The sequence below is a fragment of the Lithobates pipiens genome, unplaced genomic scaffold (assembly GCF_037356315.1).
Source record: "Lithobates pipiens isolate NorthernLeopardFrog02 unplaced genomic scaffold, aLitPip1_a1.2 Scaffold_18, whole genome shotgun sequence".
In the NCBI taxonomy this organism is placed as follows: Eukaryota; Metazoa; Chordata; class Amphibia; order Anura; family Ranidae; genus Lithobates; species Lithobates pipiens.
In genome coordinates, this window is record NW_027507758.1 from 336,875,418 (window position 1) to 336,887,779 (window position 12,362).

General features: G+C 41.9%; 1 protein-coding gene across 7 annotated transcripts in view; it reads right to left on the reverse strand.

Moving 5' to 3' along the window:
* The window catches only part of MYO6 (myosin VI), a 416,768-nt gene that overhangs the window by 126,228 nt on the left and 278,178 nt on the right, over nt 1–12,362 (reverse strand). For all 7 annotated transcript variants that reach the window (XM_077487353.1, XM_077487359.1, XM_077487358.1 and 4 more), the window contains one exon: nt 6,849–6,887. In XM_077487353.1, coding sequence (XP_077343479.1) covers nt 6,849–6,887 — 39 coding nt within the window. The remainder of the gene's footprint in view (nt 1–6,848; nt 6,888–12,362) is intronic.

Consider the following 12,362-nt stretch of genomic DNA (forward strand, 5'->3'; position numbering starts at 1 on the left):
GCAGAGCGAATGAAGGATTTAATGACAACACTGGTTCACCCAGATCAGACAGGATTCATAGGGGGTCGGGAAGGGAAGGACAACGGAATAAAGACACTCCTCCTACTCCAGAAGATGCGACAGGGTGGAACCCCCAGTCTGCTTCTGTCGCTGGACGCACAGAAAGCCTTCGACAGAGTAGACTGGGGGTTTATGTTTAAGACACTGGAGAAGATGGGGTTAGGATCAAAGATGATACAGAGGGTGAAGGTATTGTACGAACACCCAAAGACATGTATAAAAGTTAATGGGTGTGAGTCAGAGTCCTTTGAGATGGAGAGGGGTACAAGGCAAGGTTGCCCGCTTTCGCCCCTCCTATTTGTGCTCTCTTTGGAACCACTTTTAGCGGCAATAAGGGGAGACCCTGGAATAGAGGGGGTGAAAGTGGGAAAAGTCGAATACAAATACTCCGCTTTTGCGGACGATATATTATTGTATTTAAACAACCCCAAGACATCTATGCCAGAATTATTAAATCTACTAGACCAATATGGGGAAGTGTCAAACTTTAAAATTAATAGGTCAAAATCGGAGATAATGAATATTAATATTAGCAAGCGAGAGGCACAAAGTATGCAACAGAATTGGAAAATCCAGTGGAGGAGCGAACTGAAATATTTAGGGATAAAACTATCAAAAACAGAAAGGAAAATGTACCGCTGTAACTACATTCCGTTATTAGATGAGATACAGGCAGAATGTAAAAGGTGTAGTTATAGACCACTATCGTGGTTGGGGAGAATAAATTCATTAAAGATGATAATATTCCCTAAGATCCTATATAGGTTTCAGATGCTCCCAATACCTTTGTCCAATGTATACCTATCGAAATTAAAAACCATCCTAATGAAATTTATCTGGAAAAATAAAAAAGCTAGGGTGGCCTTCGCGACACTTCGACAACCAAAAAATAGGGGTGGAGTGGCAATGCCAGACGTGCAGACTTATTATGAAGCAGTTGTAGTGTCCAGAGTGAGTGAATGGAGTAGAAGGGATAACACAGAGAAAAGATGGGTGAGATTGGAACACGAATTATGCAGAACAAAATTGGAGAAGCAAATTTGGAACCCACCACATGAGAGAAGTGTATTTTTGGAAGGGAACAACATTACACGAAACACGTTGCGGATTTGGGATAAGATATATAGGCAATTTAATGGGAAATACAATTCACCACTTATAGCGTTAAAGCACAATAATTTTTTTTTACCAGGGTGTCAGGAGATAGGAGGAAACTGGGTCAAGGAAGAGGTAAAATTAAAAGATGTAATGAAAGGGGAAGGGATAGCACCATATCACGAGTTGGCACAAAAAAAAGAGATGATGATAATTGATGAGTGGAGGTACGCACAGCTTTCAAGTTTTATTAAAAAACTCCCCCCACAGATTAGAACAGCGGAAGATTTAACTCCTTTGGAACAATTATGTTCATTAAAGACATCAAAGAAAATTGTTTCGAGATGGTATAGAACGCTGGTGGAGGGAGTAGAGCTGGGGGTACCTGTGTACATCAAAAAATGGGGGAGGGAACTAGGAACACAACCAGATAACACAATATTAAGGAAAATATTTAAATTAGTGCATGGCTCAGCGGTAGATGCTGGAACTGCGGAAATGAGTTTCAAATGTATGACGAGATGGTACTACACCCCAGAGAGGAAAAGTAAATTTCAGCGGGATGGTGTTAGGGAGTGTTGGCGGGGATGTAAAGAGTTGGGCACGATGACACATCTGTGGTGGAGTTGTCCAAAAATAGAACTGTACTGGAACCAAATCCTAGCCTTCATTAAAGAGATTACTAACAAAGAGGTGAAAGCTGATCCCTGGGTAGTGTTATTCCATGGGACAAAAATTGGGCTCAGACAATATAAGGAATCGGTGATTCCCCATTTGCTGAATGCAGGTAAAAAACTAATACCGAAAAAATGGCAAGAGAAGGAGGCCCCGTCAATGTGGGAATGGGTGGATGCGGTAGAAAAGACCTATAAGATGGAGTGTTTGAGAGTCAGCTTGGAAGAGCGGAGTAATACACCAATCATAGAGAAATGGAAGTGTTGGGCAGATTTTAGGAAGAAATGGCTCATCTCAGAGGGGTTGAGAAAGCCCTAAAATAGGTGTAGACAAGATACAATAAGGTACAAACTAGATAGAAATTAAAACTCTCACAGGGAAAACAAGATAAGGTGGTCCACAGATAGGAAGGAGGGGGGGGGGGGGTCGAGGTAAGAACTAGAAGGGGGATAAGATGGGAGTGTGATACCGGAGGGATGATATGGTTATTATGAAGGTTGTTAGCCTGGCATTAACACTCTCAAAAAAAAAAAAAAAAAAAAAAAAAAACTTGCCACTATGATGTGACTGCATGGAAGGGACGCTGAGCTGTAAGCTGAGGTGGTCCCATGGTTATTAAATTGATTTCACTGAGTGGTTAAAAAAGAAAAAAAAAAAAAAAGAAAAAAAAAAAAACAAATGCAAGTGATACAAAGAGAGCTTGACTGTCGCTCAGTTTATGTCTTTATTGATTACTCCGACTTGACAAACCTTTTCTAGTGTTAGTGATAAATGTTCTTAGACAGCATGTAAGTAATCATTATTAACTTGTAGTTTCAGACAACTGTGTAACATTTTACTAGTTTCCTTGAGAAAACAATCTTTAGTATAGGTCATAAAAAAAAAACATAAAAGTACAAATGTTTTTGATACTTCAAATGTTACTAAACCCAGGACCCCTGCATTCACTTTATCTGGTCTCCCTCAGCACACAAAACATGGACATGCAATTATTCTAGTAAATATAAACTGCTAAATACCTCTTATTAGCAGTATATAGCAGTCTTGTGACTTCTATCAGTGTCTGATTAGGCTTGTAGGAGGAATTTTCATACTGCACTGAGCTGCCCTATCAGGATGCAGGACCCCTGGCCCTCTGTCTGTGCAGTGCTGATTGGAACTGTGCTGATCACATGCACTCTCCCAAGAAAGAAAAAAACATCTCTCTAGCAATACACCCCAAACTGAGCATGTGCAGCCTGACTCCAAAGGCTCTGGCTTATACGGACATGTTCTTGAGTCAGTTGAAGAAGAGGAGGATCTGTGCTCTAGGTTCAAAAATCTAGGTTCAAAAAGCCCTTTTACAACATGCGGAGGAAATAACCCCTTAGGTTCCACAGTGACTATAACAAGCATGCTTTTACTGCAAATACAGACTGATTTTACTGTTGTTGGTTTAGTAACACGTTAAGAGTTAAAGTTTCTCTAAAGAAAGCACCTAAACATTGCTTCCACTAGAGAAAACTTGCTGACGACAATATGCTATCAATGTTCTAAAAAAAAAAAAAAAATTCTAGTAATCTCAAAAATCACATCAAATATATATAATTTTATAATGATATAATACATTACATACATGTTCTACTGTATAGAAAGCACCTAAATACTGCTTCCACTAGAAAAGAACTTATCGACACCAATGTGTTATCAATGTTATATAAAAAAAAAAAAAATCTTCTAGTATACTCAATAATCTCTTTAAATATATATCATTTTATAATGATATAATACATGTATTATTTCCTAACCAATTGGAAAGTTTTCACACAGAATTTTGTAGCTTTAAAGTTATTTTTTTGAAACAGGTGGAAATTTTTCAAGCTCAGTCTCAAGGGTAGCTCAACCAAAGACGCTTGAACTGATTTTTACTTTATCCTTTTTATCTTTCAAATGCTATTCCTGCCTCAGTATTACATCTTATTCTGGAAGCAATCAAACTTAGAATCACAACTTCTATATAAATAAACCACCTCTCATCTTTTCAGGTGTGGTTATATGTTGTATAAAAAAAAAAAAAAAAAAATCACATTTCCAGAAAGCTGAATATCTTTGAAAAGTGTTTACTGCTACCTGAAATCTATCTGTTAAAAAAAAAAAAAAAAAAAACAATACTCCAAATCTGTCTGGAGTCATACCAGAGATGTCTTTTCACCCTACCACTGCTCGTCCATTGTCAGGGAGCCAGGGTTTGCCATGTTAAATGCCAAGCTCTGCACTGACTATATCCTCCCTGCACTACCTCCCATTCAGAAAAGGTTGAGCAGCCTGGTCCCAATGGATATGTAGTCTTTATAAAAGGGGAGTAGGGGAGAAGCTGCAAAGCAAGTAGGGAATCCAGAAAATTGTGGGAAGAGATGGCCATTAGAAAGGGAGAATTAACGACATGAAAGTAGATCTTTCAAGTAAGCTTATATTGAATTGTCAAAAATGATTGCTGCAGTGTTGCATAGAGCTGTTTTGAAATGTCAATCGTGACATTTAAATAAAGTCCTACAGGAAAAAGTAAACAGTACCCTGCACTGGGATCAGGGTATTGGCAGCTCACACCAGGAGCCATGTGTTAAGTAATGCACGCTGGTGTAAACAGGCCAATAATAATAATGCCTATAAAATATGTAGTATACCTGGGAATTTTATTTAAAAGAAATCAAGAGTTGTATTTTAATAGATCTTTATATATCTATACAGCTAGACAGATTGTTCATCTAACGTTTACTGTGTTATGGAGCCTGTCCATTTAGAATGAATAGCAAATATCCCCAAAACAAGAAGTTGTTTTGCATTTGGTTTCTAACAACTTAGACACACCGACTGTATCTCATCATTAAAAGGGTCAGGCAGTCTACAAAGATTGTGCAGCAATAGGAATTAGCCCCCTTTCACACCTGTGCGACCTGAAAGTTGTGTGATTTTGCTGTGACTTGAAGCAATGCCCGTGTAATCTTGAGGTTTATGGACCTTAAGTCGGACCAAAGTAGTGCAAGTACTAATTTGAAGTCGCTGTGACTTGAAGTCGCACAGATATGAAAGATACTCATTGGAAAACATGGGGTATGACTTGCCATGCGACTTTGTAGTCACAAGACAAGTGTGAAAGGGGCCTAAATAGGAAAAAAATAAAGATTTCTGTGCCTCTGTTGTAAAACATGAAGTTGAATTTCTCCACAGTTCGAGTCCTTCCTAGGAAATCATCCACAGACAGTGAAACTAGGAAAATTCTTCTCTGAATCCCGGGCAGTTACCTGCAGAGTCCTTCGAGGATCACCTTTGTCACCAGTTCTCTTCAACATTTGCATCCGCCCACTCCTCCAAATCATCAGATGTTCAGACCTTTGCTTCCACTCATACGCTGACGAGACGCAACTTTATTTCCATATCACTGGACAAAAAGATCACCACCACCAACTAGAAAACTGCCTCAATTCAGTAGAAGACTGGACGACCACTAACTCCCTCAAACTCAGTGAATCAAAGACAGAGCTTCTTATCCTACACCAAAATCATAATTCCATAACCAAAACCTCCTGGACTCCACCCACCGTCATTGGGCAGACCATGTCCCCAAAGACCAAGGCCAAGAGTCTGGGGGTTATTTCAGACTCACAAATGTCAATGGATGCACAAATAGGAGCAGTAGTCAGTGGATCTCACCATCTGCTACGCAGATTCATCCCTTTTATCCAAAAGAAAGGCAAAGCAGTGGTAGTTGGAACAATCATTAATTAACGACTGGACTACGCAAACTCACTTTACATAGGATTACCACAATATCAACTTGCGCGATTACAACTGATCCAAAACACGGCGGCAAGGCTGATAATAGAAAAAAAGCCCTGGGAACCAATCTCTCCTTACTTGAGGAGCCTACATTGGCTAACCTTAAAAAAAAATCGGATCACATTCAAGACCCTTTGCCTCACCCACAAATGCGTGCATAGAGAAGCTCCTCAATACCTAGCTGAGAAAATAAATCATTACACACCAAACCGCAGTCTTCAATGAGCCAACAAAAACCTCCTCCTTGTGCCCAAAGCCCGGTACAAATCTAAGGGGGAACTGAGATTCGCTGTCCAAGGACCACGGCTATGGAATGCTCTACCAATCAACATCTGCCTGGAAGAAAACCACCTGGCTTTTAGGAAAAAACTCAAGACCTTCCTCTTCTAGCTGATGATCAAAGCTCGTCACAGCGCCTTGAGGCGATTCAGTTCGCGTTGTGCGCTATACAAATATTTCATTCATTCATAATGTCTACAGCTGCAAAGTAAGAAAGAAAAAAGAATGCACTCACATACTCCCATCCGTAATAAGGGGAGAAATATACAAAAGGGGGAGGAGTACAAAATAGCAAACCTAGGTCGGACTATGAAGGCATAGGAAACAACAGAAAGGTATGAAAAAATAATACTGTATTAGAAAAACAACAAAACATGAATGAAACATTCAAAAAAGGTTAAAAATCATGTATACAATACATAATATACAGTGATCCCTTGTGTAGCGACATTTCACCATTGAGATTCTTCAGGATACAGTCAAAGTTCTACATATAGCAAATAGAAAGAGTGGATCTCACTGTCTTACAAAGGGATACATCTCAAATAAGCATATCCAGGCAATAGCTCACAAAAAATACCATCCTAACAGAGACTTAGTATACGGTGGTCTGTATACATGCACAGGAAAGCCAGCCAAATCTGCTAACAGGTAGGAGGCAGAATTGGCCAAACAGTTCCAAAAAGCAGGGGCAAAATGGTGTGGATCAAAAAGCGATAGAAAGGCAGATTTCTTGGGCTTCAAAGCCCACCAAATAACGTGGTCAGTACCCGAAAGGGTTATCCAGGTGCAGTACTAGGGAGATGTCCACACTATGTCCAACAGACTTTCAATAAAACAGTAAAGTGTGGCCCCTGGGAGACAGCCTTGCACAAGCTGCAAAACAAAAATAACAAAATAAGAAAATGCAGCCGCTTTCTTACCGTGCTTCTGAGTTTTTCAAGCAGAAGATTTAACTGGGTCTGTAAAACAAAAATAATAAAAAATTTAATACAAGACAACACAAGAAACTGTACTCTCCACTGAATAAACGCATGCAGCATGGTGACAAGTTTGCATGCATTAATTTTCAGCAGTGCATGTCCTCATGGTGCTCACATGGATGTGCAGTCAAATAAAAAAGGATTACAGAAGCTTTTGATAAACAAATATTTATGTGCAATACAGATTTTGCTACTCACTATTCAAGTGATGAATAGTTGACCTTAACTATTTTCTGTAATGAAAGCATAAAATCACTAGGTAGAAGAAAGAAGAAAACATTTGACAGAGGAAAAGAAAAATAACAATTACATTTCTTGTTTCTAAATGCTATTTTACCCCTCAAATTCCAGAACTTCACAGTGAAGAGAGTGCTACATCACTTTCAAAAGTCAGTGCAGTAAGCAACAGGGGGCTTTTCATGCCAAAATGATATATATATTTTTTAATTTTTTATTGTTGTGTTTTGACTTAGTTATAATAATATACAACAAACTCTGTGTAATGGTTATAATTAAAGCCACCACTAACGTATTTAAAACATTTGTTACCCAAACACTTCATATTCCTGATATGTGCCTGCTGTACCATGTACTTGTATGAGAAAGTATCCTGTTCTTTTTGTATTGCTTCCTTTGTGTGAAATCCCTGGTTATCCTGCTAGTCCTTCTGCTTTCCCATTAAAAACTGACCACACTAAGTAGGAGTGCACGCCGTGAACCGTTCTCTAGCTATGCTGGGAACTCAGTGTACTCTCCTCCAATGATAAGACTTGTCCTGACACGCCCCCACTGCACAGCCATTCACTGGCAAGCTCGTGTGCTGCTGCTTTTCCTCCGCCAGATCCTATGCAGCTGAGAACAGAGGGAATGTGAGAATTTATTAAAAAAAGGGGGAAAAGGGTATTTATGTTCTTTTTTATATCTATACACAAACTTTTTTTTCTTTTCATTTCTACTTTAAACTGAATGGATTGTTTTACAAGGTGATAATTTACAATCACTATAACCACTTCAGCCCTGGACCATTTTGCTGGTCAAAGACCAGACCATTTTTTGCGATTCGGCACTGCGTCGCTTTAACTGACAATTGCGTGGTCGTGTGATGTGGCTCCCAAACAAAATTGACGTTCTTTTTTTCCCACAAACAGAGTTTTCTTTTGGTGGTATTTGATCACCCCTGCGGTTTTTATTTTTTGCACTATATACAAAAATAGAGCGACAATTTTGAAAAAAACGCATTATTTTTTACTTTTTGTTATAATAAATATCCCCCAAAAATATATAAAAAAACTTTTTTTTCCCTCAGTTTAGGCCGATACATATTCTTCTACATATTTTTGGTAAAAAAAAATTGCAATAAGCGATTATTGATTGGTTTGCGCAAAAGTTATAGCGTTTACAAAATAGGGGATAGTTTTAAGGCAATTTTATAAATTTTTTTTTTTTTACTAGTAATGGCGGCGATCAGTGATTTTTAATGTGACTGCGACATTATGGCGGACACATCAGGCATTTTTGACACATTTTTGGGACCATTGTCATTTATACAGCAATCACTGCTATATAAATGCAGTGATTCCTGTGTAAATGACATTGGCAGTGAAGGGGTTAACCAGTGGGTGGCTGTGTAGGGGTTAAGTGTTCCTAGGGGTGTGTTACTAACTGTTGGGGGCTGGGCTTTAATTTAGTGAACACTGATCTCTGCTCCAATCAAATGGAGCAGAGATCAGCGTCACTAGTTGCTAGGCAGAACAGGGAAATGCTGTTTACAACGGCATTTCCTCGTTCAGCCTCCCCGTGAGACGTTCGCAGGTATGCCCGCGGCGATAGAGTCCGCGGGACCCGCGACCGGACTTACGGGGGTCCCGACCAGCGCGCGCTCGCGATGGCAGGGTAGCATTAAAGATTGGACGTACCTGTACGCCAATATGCCTGCCCGTGCCATTCTGCCGACGTGCATCGGCGCGTGCTGGTCGGGAACCGGTTAAGTACTAGTGATGACATGAAAGTGAGGCCTACATGCAGCTTGGGACAACCAAATTTGAGGACCACTGCTCTAGATTAACCTGCCAACCTTTCGGACCTCACGGACCGCTAAACTGTAGATCACTAAGGAATTTATATGCAATGTTCCAGCTCCCTGCCCCCTCCCCCTGGATCACCCCTGGCAGCAGCTTTATACATACAATGCTCCAGTTCTCTGCCCCCCTCTGCGTCACACTGCTGCCTTACACAGACTCATCATTGCATCTCTCCACCTTATCCAGCCCATGTGCTCGAGCTTCGTGCCCCTTCCATGTGTCTGTGAACAGCGCTGCCATTGGAAGTACTCTCCTCCTTCACTTCCCACTCTGCACTTCTCCCAGAACTTACTCCTGAGTTCACAGGAGCCGGAACTACAGAGGAGGCATCAGTTATGAATGTGCGCTGACAGTATTGACTGTCAGCACACACTGAGAACAACACTGGAAACAACATTGGGTGGTATACATCTGCACAATTTTGACTTGAGGCAGAACCTCTGGGGACCACCAAAATGTTCCCGTTGGCCATCACTGATCCACAGATCACTGATTGGTGGCTCTAGCTTATACAAACCACTGATCATCTGAAAGTTATGAAAATTTCTTGAGAGGAAAAGGTAAAGATAAATAGCGAAGGCTTCAAAAGAGATTTCCACTTGGTCTAATTGCTTTATTTAAAAGATTGCAATGACTACACTAACTCAAGGGATGAAGGCACCCACATCTCAAATTGAAAAATCTACAAAGAACTGGAAAGGGGGATTTTAATGGTGCCACAGGTATAAACAAAGATACATTTTTATACAAAATATTTTATTAATATCAAAATATTATATAGTGAAAATTGTCGTAACATAATATGGAACAATAATGTGCATATAAAGCTAGAGTAGCTGTATAAATGCCTGTTGGGCTCTACATGTTTTGCTATAGTGCTTCTTCAGTAGCTGTCAGTATCAAAATCCAGCAATGGAAATAATTCCTCAAATCAATGAAGATGCCCAAAAAGAAAAATGTAGCATCATATCACAGGAATATAAAAAGCGCCCCGCTAGTGGGCGAAAAAGCTAGTTTGCTTTAGCACTAAGACAGCGCTAAAGCAAAAACAAGTGGCGCTTTAGTGCTAACCGCCTGACACTTCCATTGTAAAAGGGGTCTTATAGTTGCTTGGAAAAATGGCAGTAAAAAGATATTAAGTGAAAGGGAAATTATCCATTGGTCCATCTTTATTTAAAATATTTGATTTTCTTTCATGGACATACCAAATAAAATTAGCAATATAAGTTACTGAGATTTTTATATCACTGCATGGTCTGAAAAAGCGCTGGGTCTGAAAAGAATTGAAAATCAGTCACCATGATCTTCTCATAAACCCCATCTTCCTTTAAACAAGTTATAGTAAAGTTAATTTACAGGAATGCTTTATTTTGGGGGGAAATTACAGTTGGTAAAGTACTTGATCTACTGCATCCCTTACTTCTTTCCTGGATTCTTAGTTTTGGGGTACACAATAAAATGACTTATTCAAATCTATTTTCCAGAAAATGGATAGATTTTGTTCTGGTAGAATAAATAGATGGTGCTACTGATTTTGGAGGTTGCACAATAGGCTTCATTCACATACCCACAAAGGGGTGTGCAGCTTCAAGGGGAAGAGTATTTTTGTGCATCGGAGTCAAAGGCTTATGCATAAAGCGGTGGGAGAACACCTATACAAATCAATGAAAGGCTGACAAACACTGTGGGGCTGTATACATTCAACCACATACATGTGTATAAGAATGTAGGAGTGGTCCAGTTTGAGTTCAGGATGTGAGGTTACATGCTTACAGCCGCACAGTCTGTCATTGATTTGTACAGGCTGCTGCCTGGGACTCTACTCAAAATACCTGTAACTCAGAGATGCAGAAATACACTGTGTTTACATTAGGTCTTGGGGTATATACAAGCCCTATGGCCCATATTGTGTGAATCAGCAGTTTATGTGGCTGCAGCCACCAAAATGTTGGGACGGTGTACAGGGCTGGACTGGGACAGAAATTTGGCCCTGGACGTCATCCAGACCGGCCCACTTATGTTTTGAGTGTCCCATCAGCACCCCCTTACATCAGAGTCCCACCACCAGCTCCTTGCATCAGAGTCCCACCACCAGCTCCTTGCATCAGAGTCCCACCACCAGCTCCTTGCATCAGAGTCCCACCACCAGCTCCTTGCATCAGAGTCCCACCACCAGCTCCTTGCATCAGAGTCCCACCACCAGCCCCTTGCATCAGAGTCCCACCACCAGCTCCTTGCATCAGAGTCCCACCACCAGCTCCTTGCATCAGAGTCCCACCACCAGCTCCTTGCATCAGAGTCCCACCACCAGCTCCTTGCATCAGAGTCCCACCACCAGCTCCTTGCATCAGAGTCCCACCACCAGCTCCTTGCATCAGAGTCCCACCACCAGCTCCTTGCATCAGAGTCCCACCACCAGCTCCTTGCATCAGAGTCCCACCACCAGCTCCTTGCATCAGGGTCCCACCACCAGCTCCTTGCATCAGGGTCCCACCACCAGCTCCTTGCATCAGAGTCCCACCACCAGCTCCTTGCATCAGAGTCCCACCACCAGCTCCTTGCATCAGAGTCCCACCACCAGCTCCTTGCATCAGAGTCCCACCACCAGCTCCTTGCATCAGAGTCCCACCACCAGCTCCTTGCATCAGAGTCCCACCACCAGCCCCTTGCATCAGAGTCCCACCACCAGCTCCTTGCATCAGAGTCCCACCACCAGCTCCTTGCATCAGAGTCCCACCACCAGCTCCTTGCATCAGAGTCCCACCACCAGCTCCTTGCATCAGAGTCCCACCACCAGCTCCTTGCATCAGAGTCCCACCACCAGCTCCTTGCATCAGAGTCCCACCACCAGCTCCTTGCATCAGAGTCCCACCACCAGCTCCTTACATCAGAGTCCCACCACCAGCTCCTTGCATCAGAGTCCCACCACCAGCTCCTTGCATCAGAGTCCCACCACCAGCTCCTTGCATCAGAGTCCCACCACCAGCTCCTTGCATCAGAGTCCCACCACCAGCTCCTTGCATCAGAGTCCCACCACCAGCTCCTTACATCAGAGTCCCACCACCAGCTCCTTACATCAGAGTCCCACCACCAGCTCCTTGCATCAGAGTCCCACCACCAGCTCCTTGCATCAGAGTCCCACCACCAGCTCCTTGCATCAGAGTCCCCCTCCCACATGTACTCACGGTTCTAAAGGCAGCCTCTCTTCTTCCTCTCTCCAGTCATGTGATAACAAGCGATAGGGGAGAGAGGAAGGAAAGTCTGCTGAACGTGTCTATCTCCCCCTACAGGCTGGAGGGAGCAGAAAGCCTAATGCTCTCTCCAGCATATCTCGGAGACTGCTCCTCCTGACAGGAGTGAAATCGCGATCACT